This window comes from Drosophila busckii, chromosome 3R (assembly GCF_011750605.1).
Source record: "Drosophila busckii strain San Diego stock center, stock number 13000-0081.31 chromosome 3R, ASM1175060v1, whole genome shotgun sequence".
NCBI classification, from domain to species: Eukaryota; Metazoa; Arthropoda; class Insecta; order Diptera; family Drosophilidae; genus Drosophila; species Drosophila busckii.
This window is the reverse complement of record NC_046607.1, coordinates 15319011-15345009: the sequence shown is the minus strand read 5'-3', so window position 1 is coordinate 15345009 and position 25999 is coordinate 15319011. Positions and strand designations below refer to the sequence as shown.

The following is a 25999-nucleotide window of genomic DNA, read 5'->3' as shown; positions in this document are numbered from 1 at the left end:
AGCTTTTAATTTTAAAGTCATCTCTAGCAGCAATACCCCAGGTTAGCCACTGTTATCCAGTATGTAATTCAATGCATATTGCTCGCACTTATTTCAAATGGAAATGTTATAAATGTTTTATGTGACTGAAGACCGCGGGAAAAATGAAAAAACAATGGATTTCTGAGTTGATTCAATTATTCAATATTTATAAAAAGAGAGTCAAAAACGGCTAAAATTATTCATCAGTTTATAAGATCGTTATTAAAGAGACATTTATTCTGCTCATTTGGCAACTCTTTTTTCGTCAAGTTTCTCTTACTCAACACCGTTCTTAACGAAGCCACACAACTCTGTAAAATTTGTTTATATTAATTTGGATCTCAACAAAAGGTATTTATTTTGTATAATTCTAAAATTATAAGTATAAAATTCGAAATGTGTGTTAATATTTGTTTTGAGGCTTGTGTTAAACAATTTGTTTTCCAGCAAGTAGAATTTGGTGTTGCCAAATGCGAATGAAGTGGGAACAAAGGCACTAGCTTTTGTGACGCAAAAGGTGAAGATCCCAACGAGTGCATTTAACATTTATAGAAAATATTTTACACCCCCAGCAAAGAAGCGTTTAAACTGTAATCAAAAAACGGGGACGAAGCAGACGAGACTGCAATTCAATGTTGTGCTTATGAGCGTTTAAAACGGCAGCCAAGCAGATAAGCCAATGTCTGGGAGTCAACAACAACAACAGCAACGACGACGACAAAGGTGCAACAGAAAAAGAACTGTGCACGCGTTAGCGAACTGTTTACATCACGGCGAGAGCACGGATTAAAAATATTAGGAGGTTGATGCGTTGGTCAAGGTAAGCTATTTGCACGCTAAACGTGATTAGCTCACAATTAAATTATTGTATTTTTTAAATTTGTTTTTGTTTTGTTTGCAGCACTAGAGTGAAAGAAAAAGAATCTGTAAAAACGTTGGACGAGACACGCTTGGCTGGCGTTAACTTAAATGCACAGAGAAGTGAACGTTAGATTGTTTTTGTTACTTCCTTATGTTAATTGAACCTAGATCATCAAAGTGCACTGCCATTAACTATAAAAATATATAGGATAAATAATTATTAAAATTCGTAGGCTTAAACTGAAACTAACAAGCGCAGCTCCAACAGCAACATCCTCAAACCAAGATGTCCAACTCCAACTATAACAACCATCAGCAGCCGCACCATAACCATAATAACTACCAGCAGCAGCAGCAACAACCGCATCACTCCAATAGCAACGGAGATGATCGTCATGGAGAATACCATCAGCAGCAGCAGTCAGTGCACTATGCTCAGCCTTATATGAACGGCCATGTCATTAAAATTAAACCTTTGGATAACGTGGCCGTACCAGACATGTGCCTGTTCTGCTTTGAAGTGCTAGATTGTGAGCTGAACAACATTGATGGGCCGACCACTCCGATGTTTAGCAACGATGCATATCCATTGTTTGTGACCTGGAAGATTGGACGGGACAAGCGTCTGCGTGGTTGCATTGGCACTTTTAGCGCCATGGAGCTGCACAATGGATTACGCGAGTATGCTTTGACTAGCGCCTTCAAAGATTCGCGTTTCGCACCCATTTCGCGCGACGAGCTGCCCAAGCTTACGGTCTCCGTATCCATATTGCAGAACTTTGAGGAGGCACAAGGCCATTTGGATTGGCAGCTCGGCGTTCATGGTATACGCATTGAATTCTTGACTGAACGCGGGTTGAAACGCACTGCAACTTATTTACCACAAGTGGCCACTGAACAGGGCTGGGATCAGTTGCAGACCATAGATTCTTTGCTCCGTAAGGGTGGCTATCGTGCCACCATTACCCAGGAGCTGCGTAAGTCCATAAAGCTAACACGCTATCGTTCCCAGGAGATACAGATGCACTACAAGGAGTATCGCGAACATTGTGAGCGCCGCGGTGTCCCATACGGGAAGGTGCAGTGCTAACAATTAGAAAACCAAACGTTGGGGCAACGATCCTGGCTAGGGGCAGGCGTTGTTGGCGTGCTGCTGCTGCTACTGCTGGCAATTGAGCTGACTCAGGGCATAGGATTTCTTATATTTTATCTACTCCTGAGCTGAGCACGCCTTAGCATCCGCCAACAAGCGCCAGTTGCCGTTGATGTATTCATTGTATCATTTGCGATACACACAGAGAGAGAGAGAGAGAGAGAGAGAAAGTTTTAACGTACTTTTTATTATACAACAAATGCTAAGTATACTTAACCTGTCTTTGAGCTGCAAATTGATGAGCAATTTCGTAAAGTTAATAAACATAACTCGGAGGAGAGCCAATTCATAAATTTAATTATACATCTATCCTAATTTACGTTCGTCATTGCTGGTTTGTACTAACGCATAAAAAATTTATATGAATGACAAATATATACCATAAAAACATTAATAACAATACAGCTAAAATTATAATTAAATAGTTCAACAAATATATATTTCATAGTTTTAACAATTTCAAACAATTACCGTAATAATTCAATGCGCAATAAATAAACTATGGCTTTCCAACATGAGAGCCGTAAAAAAATGTGATTGTCGTATAAATGCTATTGGGGGTATGAGTAAAAGATTTATGGTTATTTTTATATATAATTCGCATAATTTATTGTTTTTGTGCGTGATTAAATAATTTATTTTAACAATTTATAATACTAAACTAAACTCTCTAAAAACTATGAGACGTATATGATTTTGTATATTGTTTAACTGTAGCGCTAGAATGTGCCTCTTGGGGAATCTAAGTTTGTAATTGATCAGCTAAATATATATATGTTCTTGTGTAAATATATGGTATATAAGTACATATTTGCAAATTAAATATGCATACGCAAATTGTGGCATATAAAGCAATGGCTTCTGATCCATAGGGTAAGTATGTATGGTATAGCTATGGTGTGTATTGTTCTCTTGATACCTTGGTCAAATGTTATTGGCTATCAGTTCAGTTTCAATGGCTGCACTGAAACTGCTCCAAGCACAAGCACTAGGTGGCCGATAATGCATTCCACTCGAAGCGCGGATTTTTCGAGTGTGTTATGGGCAAGCAGTCTGGCTCCACAAGCTGCCACTTGCCCTCGATTTGCTCGACAGTAACCAAACTGCAGTAGGGTATCTTGTGTATAACCTGGCGCAATTCATTGGTACTACGCGCTGCACCGCCAGTTAATTGGCGAGAACAAGTGTCCAGCGTGGTGGCATGGGCTACAACAAGAATATTGCCAGCTATAAAGTTAAGTACATATTAATTAATATTGCTGCTTTGATGCTTGATTGATTGTACTACTTACAAGTGCGCTCAAGCAGCTGTAGCAGCACCTCATGATTACGCATATAAAACTGCTCCGTGGTTTCCTTTAATTGCGCTGATAAGTCCGCAGCTGATAGCACAGGTTCATAGCTGCAGTCAACATCGTACTTGGCCTCAATCAATTCACTGTTGTTCAGCCAATCGGGCACGCCATTGGGATACCAGGCCAACCACTCAAACAGTCCTGGCTCGAGTTTAATTTTTGGCTTGCCAAGCATCTTGAGGCCCTCCAAGGCACTTGTACAAGTCTGCACACAGCGATATGAAGGCGAGCAATACACATGATCGATTTGAATTTTGGCCTCTAGCAGCGCTTCGCCTGTGAGTCTTGCCTGATAGACACCCACGTTGGTGAGCGGTGAATCGTTCTGCCAACCTTCCGGACAATTTTTGCGCCTTGGCAGCACTTTGGGCATATTTAAGTCCTTGCGCATATAATTGCCAAACTCATCGAAACAGTATGGTATCCAAGTGCCGAAAGTAAAGTCCACACGCTCGCCATGACGCATTATATACAACTTGCGATTCTTTGTTGAGCTTGACTGCAGCGAGTGCTCGTGGTCTGAGTGCACACTAAGCGTGTCCTCCGGTCGTGGTGGCTGCACTGTCAGCGGTTCCACCATGATTTCGTCCACTTTCTTGGAAGCCGAATTGGATGAGCTGCATGACATATTGGCAGTGATTTCAATTGTGGGTGTATGTATATTATGATGCTGCGATAAATTATGATTGTTCAGCAGTTGCACGGAAGGCAGCTCCAGGCAGGGTTGCAAAGTCTGACGCAAATACTTCTCAACACTCTGTTCTGATTCCTCAAAGGACGAGCCTTCAATTATGCCAGTATGTGGCGTGGCTATTTGAAAAAGAAATAAACTAGCATCATTGTTTTTATTACAAAAAAGCATTTAACTTACTTTGATGCAATTCACGCTGTCGTTCTTCGGGTTCTGTGGAAATGCTGCGTCCATCTACAATGTCCATATCCTCCGCAGAAGTAAGCGAGGACGCGACGCTTTTGGAAAGCTGCACCACACGATGCAAAGTCCACGCATCCGATTCTGCTGTGCGTTCAGTATAATTAACGGGCAAGTGGCCGGTGCCGCCGGTTAGCCAAGAGATGCCCTCGGCCCAGCCATCACTAGAGCTATCCACCCCGTCTGTGTTTAAGTAAATGTAATCGCCAATGCGCAGCTCCAACTCATCAGTTTCATGTGGATTGTGTGGATATACAACCTTTTGCACCTAGACATAAAATAGAATAGAATGTGAATAATGGAATACTTGGCATGTTGACGGTGCGCTGTGCTAACTTGTTTGGTGGCTAGCCGTGGATCGCGTGAATACAAGCGCAGCTCCCAATTTGATGCGCAGCTGGCGTCAAGATTTTCCACAAGTGATTTCAGTGCGGTGAATTGTGCCTGCGGGAACTGATAGGCGAGCGTCAGGTGCAGACTCTTAACGTGAGGCTCGAGTGATATGGCTATGGGGTAATTGAGTCTATTAGTAGACTATCTATCTATGTATAAGACGCCTGTTAACGGGGTTTGTTTGGTTTCTTTAGATAACAGCTAATCTTTACAAGTGCAAAAACATTATCTAAGCCAGGCAACTACAAATTTGTTTTTAGTAAGCATGCTTAAATTGAATAGAAACGCTTGGTTTGAAAATAAACAAAAAATGTTAAACTAATTAAATAGTAAATCGCTTACATCGACTGCTGCGAGGAATGCAGCGTGTGCCTGAGGAAACTGCACCACACCAGGGAAAGCAAGCCACAATAGCATCCAGCTGCTCATAAGTATCACTTATAACTGTGATTGTTTGTTTGTTTGTTTTTCAATTAATGAAATCCATATCCAATGATTAGTGCAATGCATTTCAGAGAGATAGGAAAAGTACGAAACCGTAAGCCACGCCAAACTGAATTCAATCTCACCAATATATATAAACAAATAAAGTGAGCAAATTAAGCAAATGCTAATTTAAGCAATAATTGAGCATTGTAACTGCGCCTACTTGAGTTGGACACCTCCTTAACATATTGCAGCGCCAAACGTTTCAAATAATTGGCATCATCCTCGGCCACAAAGAATCCCATGAAGTTCTGACTTGTATAAAGTTCCAATTTGATGGGACGATCCAAAAGCGAGCCCGTCATGTCCACCACCTGCTTCAAAGCCTTGGACAACTGCAGCGAGCATTCATCAGGCGCCTGGTATTGAACAGTATTTAGCCTTTGAACATTTGTGTACATTAATAATTGTGGTATAGCTCACCTTGAAGAAAGACACAAGCGTTATATGCGGCACATAGTTGTGGGCACCATTCCAGCCACACATCTGTCGCGACTTTGCCCAGAACTCTTCCAGCTGCTGCAGAAATGGTCCAGTGGGACATACGTATATAATATACTCACGCGGCGCACACTCATCCAAAGTGGCGTCATTTACGTGCGCCAACAGCCAGTCGGATGCAATTTGCACACCCCTATTACCGGTGGAAGCCAAAGCCTTTTCACTGTAAAGTAAGTAGATCATGTCTATTGTATAAATAATCAATAAAATTCGCCATGCATATTGACAATAGCTGCGATTTGCTCTATTTACAATCGTAGCTGTTCTATCAACTATATATATATATATATATATATATGTGTATTTGGTTGCAATACTCATATGCACATTAATAACAATTGATGTACTTACGCTCTGTGCTTTTGAAATCCCATTTGCAATAGGGTTTGAAGTGGAGTCAAGTGCGGCTTAAGATTACAGATACGAGTTGGTGTCTGATTTTTGCGTGGCGGTAGCGTTGCCATGATTGCCAATCACCTACTCTAGCTTCTGCGTATAAACTGTAGCGCACACTGAATTTTAAAGTAAAGCTTTTTAATGTTAAGTGATTTTTTACAAGTTTTGTGTCTTCTAATTACAAAATGTTGTTTTTCTTTATCGACGCATGGTTCGATTTTTAGCACACACATACACACTCGATATTTAGCTTATTCGATAACCGATGTGGTGTCCGATTTGTTGATTTTTAGCACAGTCAAGCAACAACAAGATTCGATAGTAAAATCTCTGTGTAAAAAACAAATAATTTAACTGCGTAGTTCAGCTGAAACAAAGTGTGTATAAACAACAAATAGTCGTAAATAACAATGTAAGTGCAATGAGCTACCTTTTGTGCACTATTTCCGTGTTGAAAATAAACGCAATGAGTTCAAATTGTAAATGGTTGTTACGCAGCAGTAAAAACAGTATGGAAAATGCCAGTGGAGCCCAGACAAAAAAACTCATACATACACTTGCATGTATACGTGTTAGTGTAGTGGTGTGCAAAAACAAGTCGCTTGTGAGGCCCCAGAGCAGTTGCGGGTGTCGCAACGAGGTCAAAATTTTGTTGCTTTCGCACAATTCGCAATTGTATATTGTTTCATTTCTTATGGTACTACTCCCCTCAATGGCTGGCAGTCAAAAAATATGGGCGTTTTCATTTTGGCAGAATAGTGACTTAATAACAAACATTTCCTTTTTGTTTGTTGATTGCACTTTGTACATTTGATTTGTCATACACCTCTGGCCTTTGTTGTCATCGCCACTTTCTCCATTGCATACGCTTCATATCATTCGGTTTATTATCGTTTCAATGCGGGCGCCGTCACATGTTTTCTCCAGAATGGTCAATTGTTGTCAGCTCTGGAGCGTGAGTCATTGTAGAATCTGAGTTATCATACAAGAGTCAAATATGTAGGGGACCAGATTTTGTCTGTGTTGCTGGGTGCAGCTGTTTGTTGGTAATTGGAAGCTTCAGAGATAAGCGCGTAATTAAATTATGCCTAGTGTCAATGTATTTTTAACAACAAGTCGTTACGTCTGTCTATTCCAGCCTGAAGCAACGAGCACATTTAAAAGCTAATTGAAAAAGATATACATAAAAAAAACTGCAATGGCCAGTCGGAAGAAATCTCTGCTTAAAGTTATCATACTGGGCGACAGCAGCGTTGGCAAAACGTCACTGATGAATCAATATGTAAACAAACGATTCTCGAATCAATATAAGGCTACAATTGGGGCGGACTTTTGCACGAAAGAAGTTGTTGTGAACGATCGTGTGGTCACAATGCAGGTGAGTTAAGCACTAACAATCCTGGTTTGGTTTTGTTCACTGATTGCTCACATACATCTGTTCATTTTAGATTTGGGATACTGCTGGACAGGAGCGCTTCCAGTCACTTGGCGTGGCCTTTTATCGCGGAGCCGATTGTTGTGTACTCGTCTATGATGTGACGGCGCCAAATTCATTTAAGAATCTAGATTCATGGCGCGATGAGTTCTTAATACAGGCCAGCCCACGGGATCCAGAGCATTTCCCCTTTGTTGTGTTGGGCAATAAGGTGGACTTGGATAACCGCCAAGTTTCCACGCGTCGAGCCCAACAGTGGTGCCAATCGAAAAACGACATACCCTACTATGAGACTTCGGCCAAGGAGGGCATCAATGTAGAGATGGCGTTTCAGACTATAGCCAAAAATGCGCTGGAACAGGAGACGGAGGTATGCCTTGATTAAATTTAAATACTTTACAATTATTATTTAATATCTCTTTTCATCAGGCTGAACTCATTAACGACTTTCCCGATCAAATACGCTTGAACTCTGAAAACAATCGTCCAAGCAACGCTGACAATTGTCAATGCTAATGTAATAGGCCCTAATTACATTCAGATGCTGCAGCAAGAGAAAACAACGCAAAAGTGGATAATTACACAATCTATATTAATAATAATATAAATAAAATTACAGCATAGTATGAGTTATATAGAACGCGAAAATAATGAACGACCGTAAAAAAGTTATAAGATTAAGTAAAACAATTTCAGCAAAGAGCATAGTTTTTAAATATAGAATGCTAAATTCACATAAACTTCAGTAAATTTCGATAAATAACGTAAATTTTTCCCGTTATTGCTATTTATGGTCTTTGTATTCATATTTAACAATCATACAAATACATATATACTTTAACATATTGCCCATGCCCTCCTATTAATATTTTGCCATTAACTAGTAAAAATTAATGAACGTTGCAATCGTCAACAATCATCAACAGAAATTTATCTTCAACACGAATTAAGAATACAAACAACAAAAATCTTGTGATTGTAAATTTAATAAAAACAAAATATACATTTTTTATTATATTTAATTAAAACAATTTTTTTCTGCACATTTTAAATCGATTGGCATTGGCATCAATTGGCTCAGCTGCTGAACATTTAAAAAGTAAAAACATGCGAGCTCAAATCGAGTTAATGAATTATGTTAGCCTTATAAAGTATTTCATAAACTAAATGGCTTCTTTATATAGTTTGTATAGTTCTTAATTTAATATTCACACATTTTTGTTTAAAAGAAAAATACATGCCTCTGGTTTAATTTTGTATATTCAAAAATGTCGCAAGTGACATAACTTATACAAAAACGCTAATCGAAATAAAATTTTTCAAATACATTTAAAGCGCGTATTATATGTGAAATCTTAATTCGATAAGTATGTTCGTAGCTACATTTTATATTATTTATAATTGACATTTCCCAGCTCAGTAGTCAACCACAAATGACTTATATACTGCTAAATCGGATGAAAAGAGCTCTGAATAATACTAATGCCAGTGACTGCTGTAACTCCAACTCATATAGATGTCTTACATCTGCTGCTAGGATATATAATATCAGAAAAACAGTTATATATATATAGGTAAGTGCTCAAAACGAAACACCCATTCGATATTATTTGCTATAAATAAATATTTTATTCTGTGAGGTTTCTTATTTTAATCATATTATTTTTCCAGTTATAATGAGTCATCAGCAAAAAGTATCCAAAAACGAAAAGATAGTAAAAGTATTACTATTGGGAGACAGCTTTGTCGGAAAGACCTCAATAATCAACCGTTATGTGCTTCAAATACCCACTAAAACTTACAAGGCAACGGTCGGGGTGGACATTTGTTCGAAGCACATAATTGTGAACTTTCGTGTCGTCACCCTGCAGGTCTGATAAATATTAAAAAATACTTTACTATAGTGTATTTTTTAAACGATTGTCCATAAAATTAGCTTTGGGATACTGCTGGACAGGAGCGATTCCATACACTCGGCATTGCTTTCTATCGCGGTGCTGATTGTTGTGCACTCGTCTTTGATGTAACGAGTCCAAGCTCTTTCAAGAATCTACAGACATGGCATGATGAGTTTCTCATATTGTCCAATCCTCGCAATCCCGAAAATTTTCCTTTTGTCGTCCTAGGCAATAAGGTTGACCTAGAGAACCGCCAAGTATCCAGGCACCAAGCTGAAAAATGGTGTAAATTGAAAAATATGCCCTATTTTGAAACATCCACCTTGGACGGACTAAATGTGAAGCAAGCATTCCTGGAACTAGCCGAAAAAGCAGTAGAGCAGATGGAAGAAGAGTTAGATACACCAGACTTCCCTGATGTTATAAAATTAGATCAGAAATCATATAAACGTAAAAAGTGTTACTGCTAGAAGTATAATTAAATAAATATATGTACATGTGTGTGAATGTATTTTATAAACTAGCGTTTTATAGTAACTCACCAATGGGGTAATAATCCAAAAATTCGCGATAAGTTATTAAATGAGTTCCCTACCGATATTACCTTTAACCGCAAATGATTTATATACTGAATCGGATGTAAACAGTTCTGAATAAAATGAACAATGCCAGTGACTATTATAACTTCAACTCGTAAAGAGGTCTTTCGACTACTGCTAGGACAAATAATATCAGAAAAACAGTCATAGATAAGAGCTTAAGAAAGGTGTTACAGCAGTTACAGCAGTGTTAAATCAATTATATTACTTGTTCAGTAAATATGAGTCATAAGCATTTGCTAAAAGTAATCATTTTGGGAGACAATTTTGTCGGAAAGACCTCATTGGCAAACCGTTACGTGCTTAAAACATTTACTGGATTGTATAAGGCAACGATTGGGGTTGACTTTTCTTCAATGAAAATTATTGTGAACTCTCGCGTCATTACCATGCAGGTCTGAAAACTTTTTAAAAAGTACTCTATAATAGTGTATATTTTTTAATTACTTTTTATAATTAGCTTTGGGATACTGCTGGACAGGAGCGATGGCATTCACTCGGCAATGCATTTTATCGCGGTACTGATTGTTGTGTACTCGTCTTCGATGTAACGAATCCACAATCTTTCGAAAATCTACAGATGTGGTATGCAGAGTTTCTCATATTGGCCAATCCTCGCAATCGCGAAAATTTCCCTTTTGTTGTGCTGGGCAATAAGGTCGACTTGGAGAACCGTCGAGTAAGCAAGCAGCAAGCTGAGCAGTGGTGTGAAGTAAAACATATTCCATATTTTGAAACATCAGCCAAGGATGGTCTAAATGTGAAGCAAGCATTTCTGGAATTAGCTGAAAAAGCGACACAACAGATGGAGGAAGATCTAGTTACACCAGACTTTCCTGATGTTATTAAATTAGATCAGAAATCAGACAAACGTAAAAAGTGTAACTGCAATTAGAAGGACATGAAAGTATAACTAAATAAATATGTAATTTAAATAATAAGATTCTTTGATTGATTGCTCAACGGCTTATAGTAATACTTAATATTTTAAAAATTAAAAATACTGGTTAAATTTATGCTATAATACTTCTTTTTATTGGGATTTTTAAAAATAGTTTTTATATTTTTTTTGAGTCATTTTTTTTACATATTTATATCACACGTAACGTAAGTAAGATCTTTTAATGCTGCCTTAAGAATCTATAACTATCAAAATTATAATTGCAATTCTGCTAATTTGCCGTGAGACAAATGAACGAATATTAAAGTTGCACTTAATAATAGTAAACAAAATCTATTATTGCATCGAATTACACTAGTTATACATATGCATTTGCAATATATATGTATATGTATAAAAAGAGTCATTAAACATTAGTTGTTAATAATTAACATTTTAGGATAGTTATATACAACTGCACACAAAAAAAAGAAGACATTAATAATATATAGTGAACAATAATTAAATGTGAAATTGCAAGTTTCGTAACAAAGTTATAGAGAACATACAACGAGTTAACATAGCCAAAACAAATAACTTAATAAGATAGAGAGTTTAGCTGTACCATAATTACAATTAGTCTTTGAATAGAATTTCAATTAGGTGACATGAAGGCTACATACACAGTATATTCGCTTGGTTCCTAACACAATAAGTCTTCTTCTACTGATTATGGAAAATTTATGTCTATGTTTGTTTTGGGGTAACCGTATAGTTCAAAATTTCTACACACATATATTGTAAAAGTCATTTGTTTTGTACGTTAATACGATAGATACATATAGGATGGCAAAGTTAACGGAATTTTGATCTTTACACTTAATTTTTATGTATTATTATTACTTTTTGTTGTATTTTTTTTTCTTTTGTTTGTTTTTGAGATATATATATTTTTCTGTAAAGGTATTCGCTTGCAATTCGGTTGAGTTGGTTATGTAAATGTTTTTCGTGTATGTGTTGGTGTACATATACATATGTGCGTACAGTTTAAACTTGAATTTTGTCCTTAAATTTTGTTTGTTGAATTTTGACATTGCTTGCTGCATGCTTTGCATTATTATTTATATCTGAGTTTTTGGTAAGACATGTGACGCGTATATTTTTACTATTTATGGAGATATTGCAAGGGATTCTCATTTAGCATTTCTGCTGAAATGCTGCCTTTTGAGGTTTTATGTATTCCATGATCATTACAATCGCCGTTTATGAAGCTGAAAAATCGATTTGGTGGCAACGAGGTATGAATTCGTCGGCCATGGGATTTAGCACTGATTTTTCTACGTTACATTGACTTTTGGGTAACGCTGAGAGAGCCGAATTCTGCTCTTCCGTTCTGCAGAGAGTTGGAAATAACAATATGTTAGCCAATTGTTTGTAATTAAGATTGGATGAACACTCACTTTGCTTTCTCCCACTCGTTGATTTGCTCCTCTAGCTCATCCTCGATCATGGCCTCGAAGCACTCCTGCATGATTTCTTCTTCCTCCAGCCGTTGTAGTTCCTATAAATATATTAATTTTAATATTTCGATTCTCTCTAGTTTGAATTTATTAATATCTTACATTCTTATCAAACTCCTCCTCATTTTCCATCCACATATATTCCGAGAAATCTGGTTCGTCGTCAAAGTCCGACAAAGATTCCTCGTCGTCCATTATATACACTATTTGATCCGTCCAGTCCACAGATGGTACTTTCATCAGCATGTTAGATGTCTAGAAATGATGTAAACAATTATATTTAAATTTGTTAATGCCGGTCAAAGGTGTTGCGTAGTTTTAAAAAGAAACCGGTTTGACACCATTTACACTCGCATAAACAAAATACAAAACAAAAGGCAATGACAAAATAACACTCATACAAGCGCACTACGTACATACATATGTACACACATACGATGCATGCAAAATTTTCTCTTTTCTTCTTTAACACAATTTTTGTTTATGTCACTCGAGTCTATATTTTGCGCCGTACAAATATTTAAAAACAGAATGACTAAGCTCAAAGTAAAATAACAAAAGAGACGACGACACACGTACGCACAAACACAAGCAAGCAGCTAGTAGAACAAGAACAGGTCAGCGCCAATTGTTTATAAACAAGCTATGGTATGGATGTGCAAACAAATGTTGATAAGCCATATCAAGACACAATGAAAATAACGCCATAATAATGTCACATACATCAATAAGTATGAACATATGAATGTGATTTTTTAATTTACCCCGTTATCAAGCGGTTGGTACGTGCAGCAACAAACCAATAAAAAGTTAAACTAAGTTAGCCGGCGGCGACGTGAATTTATGCAAAACGCAATAAGGCAATGCTCGAAACTTTTCGAACATGGACGCTGGGCAGTTCATGGGCGTAGTAGATTGTTTTAGCCTTAAGCAGACACTCACAATTACAATTACACTCAATTCGTTAGCTCTCAGAGAGAGAAGAGAGTATGTTTAATCATTTACACGCACATACAAACATTCATTGCGCTAGTATTGCAAAATTAAAATGTTTTTCTTAGCTCTGCAAGCTTAAAAGTTGAACATACTCAATGTCTACACACTTGTGCATACACACAAGCAATTGAATGAACCTCCCTCAACCTCATCAACAACAACACGCACTCAAGGTAACAAGTGTTTTGAAAAAAATTAAAATTCGTCGTTTTGTTTAATTGCGCCGCCAGAGAAAATGTTGTTAAAGCGCTAGCACGTAGCACAGTTAAGGCAACCGAGGGTTAAGCTTATGTCCAAGCAACATGGAGGCGACATTTTGGCATTTATTGATTTGTCAAGAAGCTTTTTGAGCAATACACAGTTTTAGCATTGTTTTTCTCCCTCTATACGGAAATCAAACGCAGTAACAAATGAGGAAGTGTCGTTTTAAAGCTTCCGCCTTTCGTTGGCTAAACACCAATTAATATTAATAACTGTTTTGCACTTCATACTCACTTTGCAATGTTCTCTAAAATCGAAGGTTTTTGCCCAAATGAAGTCGTCCTGAATTGGTTGATCTTCCACTGAGAATTTTGTAATGCTAAATGTTTTTACGGAGACAAGACACTGACAATTTACTGCTGCATTTGCATTTAGAAAGAAAACACGAAAATTTTCCTATTGCGAAACCAGTTCAACTATGTGAAGCACGTCCATGAACGTCAGGCAAAACGAATCGAAAATGATTTATAAAGCAAATGCGCCTAAAAACAATACACAACAAACTTTATATGGCACATACACATTTTTTGGTTTTTCGATTGTTGTTTTTACGTGAGTGGGAGTGAGAAGATTAACTGACTGTTAGAGCGAGAGATCCGTGTTCGAGCTCGCTCCCATGGTATGAGTTCGACTCAAAGGTTCGTCTCTATTGTATGAGCAAATTGTGCAAGTGAGAGATCCGATGTTAGATTCAAATGAGATCAATGGATCGCCACAATTGTATGAGCTGTCGACTAGTTAAAATTTCCACAATCGATAAAGATTGAACTTACTATAACAATATTTCAATTTTAAATTATAATCTATAATTTTTATCGTCCCTAATTGGTTTATTTATTTTATTTTGTTTTAATTTCCATTTGCATTTAGGTGCATAAAGCGAATAGCACGAACGAAATATGGGCAATCACAACCAAATATCAAACTGTAGCCAGCATGGATCTATCACGCCATATCTGGTTGTGAGCAAGAGTTGCCATATGATGTAGAAAAGTTTGTGCGCTTTTGGCTTGAATACTCAATTAGCCGTTTTTATTTAAAAATAAACATATAAATTTTATTGTACAGAGCTTAAAGAAACGTGACGTATTTCGGTATTAACAATGAAAATAGACTGTCACAAAAATATGTATAAACTACAAATTACGCACTACCTTTTATAACAAACGTGAGATTTAAAAAATATTTTACGCAGGAGTCAACAAATTTAGAACATAATAAAAATGTGGACATAAATGCATACTAATTTTGGGTTTTCCTATTATAAGTGGTAGGGCTTGAGCTTGTAGCTAAACTTTGACTACGTGGATCCCATGATTGCAGCGATGAACTGCCAAAGAATCCAAAAACAAGTATGCCTAATACATTAAAAACTATTAAAGATAACAAGACAAAATCCCACTCCGCTTTAAGTCCCTAGAAAAAAGGTGAATCAAAAAAATGTATATTAATTAAATGTCCAGAGCAACTTACAATGTGCACCAAGCTGCTGATCAGTATGGGAGCTAGAAATCCGGAAAGATGTGCAAGACAGTTGGCTAGACCGGACAACAAGCCAGAAAACGAAGGCGCTATATATAATAAACTGGGCCAGTATCCAGCACTGAAAGCTAAATCTGCAAAAGCGCCCAGCACAACAAACATCATGAGAACAAGTGTTTTCTGTTCACAGCTGGCATATATAATTGCGCCAATACAAATGATGGCAACAATATTACCTAAATAGATGCGTTTGTAAGTAATAAGAATGAATATCTTTAGATAACTTACAAATGACGTATAAGAGACGACGCAGCCCGTTCAGATAATCGGCAAAGCTGCGCTCTATAAATGCACAGCTCAAAACACAAATAAACTTTGAGAGTAAGCTACCCAGAAATGGCGCCGAAGCGAGTAGACCAATCTGTAAACAAATAAACAACATAATGAATTGTATAAATAAATAAGTACTTACCTCTTTCATGTTATACTGCATGGCTTCACGCATGAAACGTGGTAGGACCAGCGCGACGAGCAGAAAACCATAACTATGAAAGATGTGGGTAAGCACAAAAGCATACACAGGCATAGAGGTCAACAAAGCTGTCCAGGGTATGCTGAAATTCTAGAAAGTAATATATAGTAAATGGTTAAAAATGATTTCTACATATTTGGTAACACATACTTGTGTAGCATCCAACTGCTGTGTGGAGAGTAAATACGCTTTTTCGGCTGCACTCAGGCGTGGATGCTCATCCAAACTATTGTAGACCAACCAATTGCAAAGTACAGCGAATAACAGAGTTGTAGCTCCGAGCACATAGAAGGGCACTCTCCAGCCGTAGTCGCTTAAATAGTTTGCCAATGGATAGATGCACATGGTGCCTATTATATTTCCACTGTAGGCAAAGGAGAGTAGTGTAGTGCGTTCCTCGGGATGAGCCCAAACCACAAACAGCTGATACAAAGGTGGATTGCCGCAGCCCTGTCGCAAATAAATCGAGTGCGAAAATATTTCAAAATTGCCTCAGTTGCTCAACTTACCGTACACAAGCCGGATATAACAAGAATGCTGACCGCTACGGCGTAACTATGATGAGCCAACAAGGGTAGCGCTATATATGTTAAGCCATTTAATGCCATTGAATTAATAAACAACTTTTTGCCACCAAATCTGTCCGCCAGCAGTCCTGCCAAGGGCAAGGCAACAACAAAGCCGTAGTAGAAAGTTCCAGGAAAAGTTAGCTCTTGACTGCGGGTCCATGGCAAATCACCAGACTGACCAGAGAGTGTTAATTAGATAAACACTTGTACAACCTATTCCGCTTACCTGCGCAACATCGAGGCTGTCCACCGGCAGCACCGTATTCTTACAGCTTGGTGTAATATCAGTAAGGTTAAACAACTTCTGCTCCAATGTTACCACCAACGATTCCCCTTGACGCGGCATGACCATGCGCAAAATGATGAGGCCCAGCATGTTGCGCATACCCATTTGAAGAGCATTGTAGAAAAAGGCGCAGAGAGTGTAAGTGAGTCGAGCTGAACCAAAAAGGCGGCAATTTGTTGTAGAAGATTCCACTGTCTCAGCTGTGGCGCCAACTTCTAGCGTTGTCAGCTGGCGGGGCAGACTCCATGACTTGTGCACCATTTAAAAATCAATTTTAGCTACTTAACTGCTTAAATGTTTTATTGCATGTGAGCTGAACGAACTATCAATGTTAACTGAACTGCACTAAACACGCCCGGCTTGGCCCGAAAATAGTTCAGTAGCAAAACAATTTGTAATTTGTCACGTTTTGACGGCTCGTGTATCACAATTAGCTAGCTGAGTATAACGGAGCTACAAGCAATGATAATAACAGAATTCCTTCAAACAGTTTCTCCAGCTTCAGCTACAACTGTAGTTGCTTATCAAGAAAAGGTCAGCAAGATGCCGAGCTGCTCTCATTTTCGTCGTCACTTTATGCACTCTCTTCTTGCTCGCTCTCTTCGTCTCTTCTTTGTGCACAAGCAAAAGCCGCACAAAAAGCTTACACTACATAATTGATGACCATAAAGCTTTGCTTGCACTGCTATAAATTTAAAATTTTCAAGTCAATACAATAGCAAAGTTTTAAACTAAAAACGTTTTTTTTTTTGCTAGCTGTTCGTACAATTAAAATTCGTGAATTCGTTTCGTAAATTTTTTGCAAGTTAACGCTTATGAATAAATAAATAGCTTTTACACTTGCTCATGCATGTCGAAAAACGTTTTCCACCGTTTCACATTACCAGCAATTAGTTAAGGGCAATTGTCTATTGCAAGAAAATAAAAATAAAAACAAATATGTATTGCTGGGGGGCAGGGGTGGGGGCTGGTCCTTTCGATTCAGGCGGATTGACATGCAAATGTCGTTTGCCTTAGCCTGAGCCGTATGTAGAGCACATACATATGTATGTATGTATGTATAGGTAACTGGACATGTGACTAGTGACTACGTTTATATTTCAACGCAGTTGTAACCGTTATCTGGCTCATTGCATCGCCAATGTAATAGACATACATATGTATGTATGTGTGTATCGCTGCGTTCTATTTTTATACAGTGCCATTCTTGTTGTTGCTGCTGCACTATATTTCGATTAAATTTTTGAATTTTTTATAATGTGTGACTCGCTGGGTCTCATTTTAAATGCATAAGCCAACTTACATACATAAATAGGTGAGTATACTATACGTATAGTTTACATCATGTGCTGTTGGTATGTCGACCTTTTGATTGATTTTTTTTACTTTCTTTTTTGTGTTGCCACATATGTCGCCCATTGTTATTGTGTCCTTGCCTAAACCGCATAAGCTAACCAACTAAATACGCCCCCTCTACCCCTTCGCGTTTGATCTCATGTCAAGCCACTGCAATTTTGTTTGCCTATGCATATGCAAATACAAATACAACATGGCTTTGTGGACACATATGGTCTGGTCAGTCATTCCATACGCTGTCTTTTGGCCTAAAAATAGCCGCCGCTCGCATGGGAACTCGCATTTGCTAGCCAAATTCTCGTTGTGTGTATTAATATTTGAGCATAGAAATAAACAACAGCTCAATTCGTTTTGATGGCCGCCTTGAGACCTGAGAGCATAATAATAATTTTATATGCCAGCCTTGGCTTGTTGTTCATTCGATTGCAGCTGCCATAATATTTAAGATAGAGAGTGAGAGAGAGTTTGAAAATAGTATAGAAAGCATCGGGAAGCCAATCAGTGCAAGTGTTGTCAAGGTTGTTCAACTTAAACTTAAATTATGCACAGCGAATAACATTTCTTAATAATGAACACTCGGTTAACGCATTAAAATTTAACATTTCCCACACTAAATGCTTTGTGAACAGTTGGTTAGACTGTTAGACCGCTGTAGTATTAATTCATGTCTGTCGACTTAGCGCACTCGACCCAATTTTCGTGTACACAATTGATGGGTATGGGGAATCCTTAATGGTGAGGGTAATACGTTTGATCACGTAGGCAGCTTTATTTAAATTAAATGACATACATGCAAAGAAAATTTAAATGTTAGGCCAATAATTGCATTTTCAGCTTAATTATAGAAAAATCACTCTACGGCTAAATACTATTATGATTTATAAATTTTAAATTACCTGCTGCAACGGCAATTTAATGAGCAATTTAAATTGCTGCAGCCACAAACACACACATATATAGAAGCGCATATACTATGGCCAAGTTTTTGCTGCTTTGCCAAAACATCAAAGATTGAAAGCAAGCACTAGTACAACAACTAGTACTAGTACTACTGCAATTACTCTACACGAGCTCTTAATCGTAGCGTATAAGATTCGCTGTTCGGGCTGTTCGTGCGCGAGGTTTGTCCGGCTCAGGTGTTGGCCACATGCAGCGGCAACTAAATACAGTCGTACTCAGAAGCTAAGCACGAAAGGATCGGAACGGAACGGAGCGGTAACTTGCGTGCTAGACCAACAAAACGGAACTAATGAAATCAAAAGCAATTCAGCGGCGTGCGCGCAAAACTATGCAATGAAATTTTCTAGGCGATAAAACGTAAATTCAATCAAATCAGTGTCAACAAGCATGTTGTGAATTGAGTTGTGCAGTTAAGCTGTAAAATGTGATATGTGTATCACACATAAGCAATAAGCAAAATAACAACAGCAATAACAAATATATTAGTGTGTATATGTGAACGAGACAGCAACAACAATAACAACAACAACAACAGCAACAACGACGACGACGGCGACGCTATTGTTAATAATTACAAGTTTTTTTTTTGGAAAATTTAATGAGTATTGATTGAATAAAAATATGTCGTAAGTGGAATAAATACATATGTATTGTATTAAGCTAAAAACGGGTCACAGAGGTCATTATATGCGTTGGCTCAGCGCATTCCAATTCATTATCGTCCACACATTATATATGGTCGACAAGTAAAACCAAAATACTTCAACATGGCCTACATACACACACACTTACATACACACTATAAAGACAAACACATGACATTTAGATGTAGACAAACGCGAGGTCATTTAGTTAGCCTAATAAATGTAACTTTATTTATTGTAATAAACAATTAATTAGCTTAAACCTAAATAGTATTGCATCAAACTGATGGGCAGCTATTTTTCAATATTCAAATTTGTTGCTTTCATTTTGAAGTTAATTAATGCATTTCTATAAATAGTCTTAAATTCATTTATTATATGAACACATGTATGTGTTACCAAATATATGTTTGTTTAAATATACATACGTATGGCATGTCCAGTTTCTAAGGACTCTCCCAACTTGCACCTGTCGCTTGGCTTGGCTTGGCTTGGCTTACTTTCCTTTATTTCATCGCGTGCGTGGCAAAACAGTTTTACAGCCACAAAATGTCATTTCACTTTGGGTGCTCGGCATAGCACACAATTCGCTAACGAACTCAACTAAAGCACTTTACACACACACAGACACACACATATCCAGACAAATATGCCTGCTAATGGGTGCAGCCACTATAAAAAAATAAAAACATTTCACCTGCTCTGCATACTCGAGGACACTCTGACAAAAGTTTCGCCTAATTTATTTGTTAAATACAACGCAAAGTTTTTAATATTTTCAACTTAAAGCTAGTACAGCGCTTAGCAATTAAGAAAGTGATTTCGATTTTAGTTACTTTTATCGATTTGGAATTGGTCTTTGTGGTTTCCTGTTAAACAATTCGTTAATAATAGCCCTCTATAGTATTTTTGTCCGCACTTGAACTATTTGTGTTCAATGCTTTCTTTATTAATACAATACACATTATGGGGCTTTTCATAAAATGTATCAATACAAGCTCTTAAATTTTTTATCAACAACCCTTAATATGACGCAAATGCATATGGCGCTTTCGCCTTACAATTATATATATAGTATAAAAGTTGAATTTATTTTTGGTTGCTCTAATTGCCCAAAAGTTTTTAACGAATATAGAAAAATCCGTCGTCTATAGACTTGTATATTATAGAATAAATTAAAAGTTTGTAGTATAACAAGCTGCATAAGATGTTATAAGCTCAACGAGCAGGATTGCAATTCCTTGTAGCTGCTTGTCAGAGATGCAGGCAGGCGTAGCCATTAAAAATGTATGCCATGTGTGTGTGTGTGTGTAAATTTGTTAGCGAATCTGTGTGTGTGCAACTATTGGATTTTGTGTACTCAAGTCAACCCAACTCAACTCAATTATTAATTTTTTGTTAAAAATCACAAAGCCCTGGAATTAGCTTTAGTTCAACAATTTTGCTGAGTAGACAAATGATAAGAGCATTAGTAATACAACAATAGAAATTATAAACTGCTTTTTACTGTGCTACTTCATAAACAGTCGAACAGGTGTCCATAGCCAGGTGTTAGATATTGATAAGGCTGGTATTCAAGCCGTTTAGCTGATTAGACTATAAGAGCCCGATTAGCAACTTTGATAGCCCTGGCAACAACAATTGCACAGCGTGCGCTAACCCTAAGCTGTGCTTAAATTAATAAAATATAACTTACACTAGTCGGCTTTAAGTATAAAGCGTTTTAAATTGTTGTACGCACAGCAATTAGTATTATATTTGTATATTTATTTTATACGGCACTTTAGATAAGATAAACTTAATCAGGCTTTATATTGAACAGTTTTGGCTACTACCGATTGACATCTATTAGTCAAAGTTTTAGTAACAATTTTGCTGCAAGTGCGTTAACATTAAAAGCAATGCAAAAGCAAAAGCAACTGCTCTTGCTAATTGGTGTCCTTTGTACGCTGCTTAGCTCACAAGGTATACACTAGCTAACAAATCAGCGCAAACTTCATTAAGCTGCTAGCAAGCTTAAATTGTGTGTATGTGTATCTGTGTGTGTGTGTGCATATAAATACTAATAATAATAAAAGGCAATACACTAACGGTGTCCAGTCATAATAGCTAAAGCTACTAAAGTAATTAATGCAAAATACCAGCAAGGTCAAGTGCTTTGCCCTATTGACCCAAGAAACAAAACGAAAAGTACAAAAGCAAAAGTAAATAAAGAAAATAAAGAAACCCACGAAGGACTTTCAGCATAAGAAATTGTTTTACAGGCCACGGAAAATGCAAATTAAAGTGGCAAAATGACGAGCGAAATTTTCCTATTGTTATTGTTGTTGTTGTTGTTGGTGTTTTACTGTAATGCCTGCAAACTGTTTTTGCAACAAGCGGAAGTTGTTGCCGTAAAATAAGCTCATAAATTTTACTACTTTACTTTACTTACGTGCTGGTCAACAACAACAGCAACTACAGCAACAAACAAAATAGTATGCAAATTGTAAATGCGATTTTTAATAAGATTAATTAAAAAACTTGCCACACAATTTAGCAGCTTTGTTCAACAATTTATTCAAATATGCCTAGTAGCTGAAAATATAATAGAAACGCTTATCGATTTATGGCTTACAATGGTGTGTGGCATTTTTAGTGAACATAATAAAATTACCATATCAATTTCTGATTGTAATCAGGCAGTAGTAAGGATATTACTTGCAACAATGTTGATAACGTAAAGAAGTTAAATAAAAATTTAATGGGGATTTACTTTAAGCAACTATTTTGGGTTTGATTATGTTGTTTATCAGCCAAATTGGTCGTAAAATATTTTTTTGCTTCACATTGATTGCGCTTTGTGGGTTTTCCCAATGAATCTAAGTGATTATTCATTAGATATGTGAATATTACAAAAGTAAAAGCAACTTGGTAAATAGTCGAAGGGCAGCTTAACAGAATATTTATTGACTAACGTTTTCCCTTTAGTGCATATTTGAAATATTCACGGAATCTTATTACACATAAATTCTCACTATGTCTATCTACGTCTTCACTTCACAGTATTCTTCTTATTCTTAAAGATTTTTAGTAATCCATATATAACCCTTTACTATACCATTTATTTAATTTCGTTACCGTTAACCATTTATTAAATTTGCCGAGCTGCCTGCATAAATCATTCTGACCATAATATAATATGTGTATAGCCCCATATTTATGGTAATTTATTTTAAATCTAGGCAATGGCGGTGCATTGGCTGTAATTTGGCCATGTGAAAGCTCCGCGGATTGCACTGCTGATGGCTCAAGTTGTGACCCAGATACGAGTCAATGCAAATGCTTGGGCTTTGACACGGTCTTCTCGGCGAATTATACGCAATGCCTGAGGACGTCGCTCATTGGTGACGCATGCCAGGACACAGTTCAATGCAATCTTATGCCAACGGGAGCCAGCTGTAAAAAGGGGGTCTGCGATTGCGCCGATGGCCAAACCTATTTGAGTGGCAAGTGTAGACCATTGAATGGACTCAACGAGCCCTGCGAGAAGGTAAGCAAATTTTTTAATTGCCCCAACAAATGTTATTAAAGAAAGTGTGTGTATTATAGGATTCCGACTGTTATTTTGGCTACGATCGAGATTCGGTGAGCTGTGAAGAGAAGGTCTGCGCCTGTGCAAATGGCTATTATCACAGATATGGAAACATATGCCGTCGCAGATCAATGGAAAAGGACGATGCCTGCGTCGTTGATAAGGACTGTGAAGAACTGGACGCGAACGCGGCTTGTGTTAGTTTAAAATGCACCTATGCGGATGATACCAGCACGCCAGCCAGCACAGAGACTACGCCGGATGAGAGCGAGACCACGCCGCAGGATAACGATACAACAGAAACCGAAACTGAAACTGAACTAAATACAATCACCACTGAAGCAGAACCCAGCGTCAGCTTTGTGCGCGAAAAGAAATATTTCACAAGGGCTTTCATAGCAAACACGCCCACACATCGCGATGCCGCCGCCCAAGCCTCACTCACACTAATCAATGGCGATCGCGAGCTGCTCCTAACCCCGCGTCGTTCACGTGAAATTGCCGTGCAGACGAGCATTGACAACTATGAGCTCGAGCTCGCGGAACTGGCACCCACTGTACGCGATGTGGGCACAACGACAGTCACAGTCTCGAACAGCGGCAGCGCCGGCAGTCGGCGCACATCCACCCATGCGCTCAACATTCAACGTCGCCATCTCCCCGCCATCTTTAGATTTGAAAATGAAGATGTCAGAACCTATTCGACATTGGGCTCGAGTCGCGACGATGAGGAGGATAAGAAATGTAAGTAAAATAAATAAATAATAATAATTTATTTAATTGTATTTAATTTCTATTTACAGACGGCAGCAGCTGCACAGAGAATGGAAAATCCTGCACGGGTCTGCCGCACTCCGTCTGCACCAATAAAATCTGTGTCTGCAGGCAGAACTACTATGCACGCAATGGAACATGTTTTGCAGGTGAGCAATCCAAGCAACTAACAATAAGATGGTATTAATATACTCATGATTTACTGCAGAGCTTGGTGAGATAGCGGAGAGCAAGGATCAGTGCGAACATGAATTCGATAAACTGACCAAGATATGTAAATGCCAAAAGAATTATTTCTATGAGCGCGATTTGCGCAACTGCAGAAAACGTAAGTGAAAATTTGTTAATTTAATTAAATTTAATTGTTTTATTTATCATCATTGCTTGCTGTCAATTTACTTGACTTCAAATTAGCTAATTTAATTTAATGGATTTAGCATCATTGTCTACTGTCAATTTGGCTCACTGGTTATTAATAAATATTTATTTTAATTTGCAGCGATTCAGTATCATTTGTCCTGCACATCGAATAGCCAATGCAGCCCCTTCGGCGCCTCCTTTTGCCATCCTCAAATACCGCGACGTTGCACCTGCGAGGAGTATGCACAGTATAATGAGATTACACAGATGTGTGAGTATAAGGATGGCCTGGGCGCCGAGTGTGAGTCCAACGATGGCTGTATTGTGGATCATTCCGTTTGCTCAAATCGCATTTGTGTTTGCAAGGACAAGTTTTTCGAAAAGGATGATCTATGCATAGCAGGTAAGTGGCTGCAAAATGAATTAGCAAACATTATAAATTTGCAATTTGTGCTGGTTTGTTTGACTTAGGCATAGGCGCTGACTGCTCAGATGATGAGGAATGCATGGCAGAGGATTCGGTTTGCTTGGAACACAGCAATAGTACAAAGAGCAAGGACTTGGAGGCGGCACGCACCTGTCAATGTCGCAAAGGCTATGTGCACTTCAAGGATGAGTGTCTAAAGGAAGGTAAGCAACATATCATTGCCATAAATATTTAGCTGTAGCTAAAGCAACTGATCTACAACAGCGGAACAACTGGAGGAGGACTGTGTTGAGGATGAGCAATGCATGCCGCTCTTGGCCAGCTGTAGCACCGAGGGCAAATGCAGCTGCTCCAGTGAGCAGCATGCAAAGAATGGTGTATGCGTAACGAAACGACGTAAGTGGCATTATTCAAAGCAAAAGGATTTTATTAATGCATTTATTAATAGTTGTGAACGAGCCCTGCTCCAAGGCCACCGAATGTTTTGTGGAAAAGGAACCGGAAACTGTCGAGTGCCGCAATTCCGTATGTCAATGCAAGGCTGGCTTTCAACCCAGCTCAACCCATCGGCAATGCAATCGCATACCAAATAAAAAGAGTGAGTAAATAGTCAACTAGATTGCTTATTTTAATGCTTCGCTTGCAGATTCTTCCGGTAGACCGAGTGCTCTAAAAATCATAACCTTTGCACTGATTGGCTCAGCATTTCTGATAACAAGTGCGGCCATCAAGCAGGCCTACTACTAAGCCACACCCAATGCACGCGCCTGCGAACGCAGCTAATCGCAGCCTGAGGAAAAATGTTACTCAATAGCAACAACAAAAGAAAAACTTGTTATTTAATCATAAACTATATAATATTAAGTATAAGGCGTTGTGAACAAGCTACCTTAACTAAACTAAGCTACTTACTAGTATTGGCAACAGCATCGAGTTAATTGTTGCAAGTAGTTTTAATGTTTAAGTAGCTCCCAAAATTGCAGCAACTTGACAACTTAAGTCAATACTTAGGACTTGAAGCAATAACTAATGACTTGTAAACACCATAAAGTAGTTTTACTAATGTTAAACGAATTGATTTAAAAATGCAATCCTTATGTATATATGCTAATAAGCTAGTTAATATAGAAACCTAAATATGCGTGTATGTAAGCTTAAAGGAATTATCCTTAATGTTATGTTTATCAATAAAATTGCATATTAAAGAATATTTCTTAACTCAAAAAAACGTTGGAATGCCATATAATGAAGTTGGCTTAAATATATACAAAAAGTTACACAAACTTCAAATGCTTCATTAATCGCTTTAGGCTTGTCAACAGTTACCAACTGCTTAACTTAACGTCAAC

The 25999-nt window shown here is 37.8% G+C and overlaps 8 protein-coding genes across 12 annotated transcripts; 5 read left to right on the top strand and 3 right to left on the bottom strand.

Annotated features, from left to right (window-relative positions):
* Positions 1-286: 286 nt before the first annotated feature.
* On the top strand, positions 287-2445 carry LOC108601788 (uncharacterized protein CG5902). 4 transcript variants are annotated; one of them, XM_017989721.2, is made up of 4 exons: positions 287-372; positions 469-538; positions 602-841; positions 923-2445. In XM_017989721.2, exon 4 carries the CDS (start codon positions 1169-1171, stop codon positions 1970-1972), a length of 804 nt encoding a protein of 267 aa, XP_017845210.1. In that variant the 5' UTR covers positions 287-372; positions 469-538; positions 602-841; positions 923-1168; the 3' UTR covers positions 1973-2445. The 4 variants fall into 4 exon arrangements, with proteins under 4 accessions (XP_017845210.1, XP_017845209.1, XP_017845208.1 ...); XM_017989720.2 differs by having other exon boundaries at positions 599-841; XM_017989719.2 differs by having other exon boundaries at positions 594-841.
* A 208-nt stretch (positions 2446-2653) lies between these two features.
* LOC108604758 (protein UBASH3A homolog) lies at positions 2654-6257 on the bottom strand. 2 transcript variants are annotated; one of them, XM_017994347.1, is made up of 8 exons: positions 6053-6257; positions 5624-5864; positions 5364-5559; positions 5057-5158; positions 4658-4827; positions 4262-4589; positions 3328-4200; positions 2654-3262 (listed from the first exon to the last, which is right to left on the bottom strand). In XM_017994347.1, the coding sequence occupies exons 1-8, from the start codon at positions 6163-6165 to the stop codon at positions 3024-3026; spliced, it is 2262 nt and encodes a 753-aa protein (XP_017849836.1). In that variant the 5' UTR covers positions 6166-6257; the 3' UTR covers positions 2654-3023. The 2 variants fall into 2 exon arrangements, with proteins under 2 accessions (XP_017849836.1, XP_017849837.1); XM_017994348.1 differs by lacking the exon at positions 5057-5158.
* Positions 6258-6404: 147 nt separating this feature from the next.
* LOC108601636 (ras-related protein Rab-7a-like) lies at positions 6405-8319 on the top strand. The gene is made up of 4 exons (XM_017989534.1): positions 6405-6509; positions 7236-7475; positions 7546-7902; positions 7962-8319. The coding sequence occupies exons 2-4, from the start codon at positions 7296-7298 to the stop codon at positions 8046-8048; spliced, it is 624 nt and encodes a 207-aa protein (XP_017845023.1). The 5' UTR covers positions 6405-6509; positions 7236-7295; the 3' UTR covers positions 8049-8319.
* An 889-nt stretch (positions 8320-9208) lies between these two features.
* LOC108601339 (ras-related protein rab7-like) lies at positions 9209-9900 on the top strand. The gene is made up of 2 exons (XM_017989238.1): positions 9209-9403; positions 9469-9900. The coding sequence occupies exons 1-2, from the start codon at positions 9209-9211 to the stop codon at positions 9898-9900; spliced, it is 627 nt and encodes a 208-aa protein (XP_017844727.1).
* A 350-nt stretch (positions 9901-10250) lies between these two features.
* On the top strand, positions 10251-10924 carry LOC108601338 (ras-related protein Rab-7a-like). Its single transcript, XM_017989236.1, has 2 exons — positions 10251-10424; positions 10490-10924. The coding sequence occupies exons 1-2, from the start codon at positions 10251-10253 to the stop codon at positions 10922-10924; spliced, it is 609 nt and encodes a 202-aa protein (XP_017844725.1).
* A 1188-nt stretch (positions 10925-12112) lies between these two features.
* On the bottom strand, positions 12113-14161 carry LOC108601929 (polyadenylate-binding protein-interacting protein 2). Its single transcript, XM_017989906.1, has 4 exons — positions 13921-14161; positions 12532-12684; positions 12370-12470; positions 12113-12302 (listed from the first exon to the last, which is right to left on the bottom strand). Exons 2-4 carry the CDS (start codon positions 12673-12675, stop codon positions 12173-12175), a joined length of 375 nt encoding a protein of 124 aa, XP_017845395.1. The 5' UTR covers positions 12676-12684; positions 13921-14161; the 3' UTR covers positions 12113-12172.
* Positions 14162-14702: 541 nt separating this feature from the next.
* Positions 14703-17195, bottom strand: LOC108602217 (sialin). Its single transcript, XM_017990263.1, has 7 exons — positions 16496-17195; positions 16210-16443; positions 15851-16150; positions 15641-15790; positions 15457-15589; positions 15160-15404; positions 14703-15102 (listed from the first exon to the last, which is right to left on the bottom strand). The coding sequence occupies exons 1-7, from the start codon at positions 16814-16816 to the stop codon at positions 14929-14931; spliced, it is 1557 nt and encodes a 518-aa protein (XP_017845752.1). The 5' UTR covers positions 16817-17195; the 3' UTR covers positions 14703-14928.
* Positions 17196-21399: 4204 nt separating this feature from the next.
* Positions 21400-25889, top strand: LOC108601778. The gene is made up of 10 exons (XM_017989705.1): positions 21400-21480; positions 22740-23047; positions 23107-23833; positions 23893-24012; positions 24072-24191; positions 24363-24626; positions 24695-24853; positions 24915-25046; positions 25099-25248; positions 25297-25889. The coding sequence occupies exons 1-10, from the start codon at positions 21417-21419 to the stop codon at positions 25395-25397; spliced, it is 2145 nt and encodes a 714-aa protein (XP_017845194.1). The 5' UTR covers positions 21400-21416; the 3' UTR covers positions 25398-25889.
* The last annotated feature ends 110 nt before the right edge of the window (positions 25890-25999 follow it).

Bases quoted from the DNA above. Each gene is read 5' to 3' on its own strand.
- LOC108601339 (XM_017989238.1), top strand. From the start codon at position 9,209: ATGAGTCATCAGCAAAAAGTATCCAAAAACGAAAAGATAGTAAAAGTA. The intron at 9,404-9,468 runs GTCTGATAAATA...CCATAAAATTAG, and splicing joins TTCGTGTCGTCACCCTGCAG to CTTTGGGATACTGCTGGACA.
- LOC108601636 (XM_017989534.1), top strand. From the start codon at position 7,296: ATGGCCAGTCGGAAGAAATCTCTGCTTAAAGTTATCATACTGGGCGAC. The intron at 7,476-7,545 runs GTGAGTTAAGCA...TGTTCATTTTAG, and splicing joins ATCGTGTGGTCACAATGCAG to ATTTGGGATACTGCTGGACA. The intron at 7,903-7,961 runs GTATGCCTTGAT...TCTTTTCATCAG, and splicing joins CGCTGGAACAGGAGACGGAG to GCTGAACTCATTAACGACTT.
- LOC108602217 (XM_017990263.1), bottom strand. From the start codon at position 16,816: ATGGTGCACAAGTCATGGAGTCTGCCCCGCCAGCTGACAACGCTAGAA. The intron at 16,151-16,209 runs GTAAGTTGAGCA...TATTTGCGACAG, and splicing joins TTATATCCGGCTTGTGTACG to GGCTGCGGCAATCCACCTTT. The intron at 15,590-15,640 runs GTAAGTACTTAT...ATTTGTTTACAG, and splicing joins TGCAGTATAACATGAAAGAG to ATTGGTCTACTCGCTTCGGC.
- LOC108604758 (XM_017994347.1), bottom strand. From the start codon at position 6,165: ATGGCAACGCTACCGCCACGCAAAAATCAGACACCAACTCGTATCTGT. The intron at 5,159-5,363 runs GTAGGCGCAGTT...AAACAATCACAG, and splicing joins TAAGGAGGTGTCCAACTCAA to TTATAAGTGATACTTATGAG. The intron at 4,590-4,657 runs GTTAGCACAGCG...TTTTATGTCTAG, and splicing joins CACGGCTAGCCACCAAACAA to GTGCAAAAGGTTGTATATCC.
- LOC108601778 (XM_017989705.1), top strand. From the start codon at position 21,417: ATGCAAAAGCAAAAGCAACTGCTCTTGCTAATTGGTGTCCTTTGTACG. The intron at 24,013-24,071 runs GTGAGCAATCCA...GATTTACTGCAG, and splicing joins CAATGGAACATGTTTTGCAG to AGCTTGGTGAGATAGCGGAG. The intron at 25,047-25,098 runs GTAAGTGGCATT...ATTTATTAATAG, and splicing joins TGTATGCGTAACGAAACGAC to TTGTGAACGAGCCCTGCTCC.
- LOC108601338 (XM_017989236.1), top strand. From the start codon at position 10,251: ATGAGTCATAAGCATTTGCTAAAAGTAATCATTTTGGGAGACAATTTT. The intron at 10,425-10,489 runs GTCTGAAAACTT...TTTTATAATTAG, and splicing joins CTCGCGTCATTACCATGCAG to CTTTGGGATACTGCTGGACA.
- LOC108601788 (XM_017989721.2), top strand. From the start codon at position 1,169: ATGTCCAACTCCAACTATAACAACCATCAGCAGCCGCACCATAACCAT.
- LOC108601929 (XM_017989906.1), bottom strand. From the start codon at position 12,675: ATGCTGATGAAAGTACCATCTGTGGACTGGACGGATCAAATAGTGTAT. The intron at 12,471-12,531 runs GTAAGATATTAA...ATATATTTATAG, and splicing joins AGGAGGAGTTTGATAAGAAT to GAACTACAACGGCTGGAGGA. The intron at 12,303-12,369 runs GTGAGTGTTCAT...AACTCTCTGCAG, and splicing joins AACGAGTGGGAGAAAGCAAA to AACGGAAGAGCAGAATTCGG.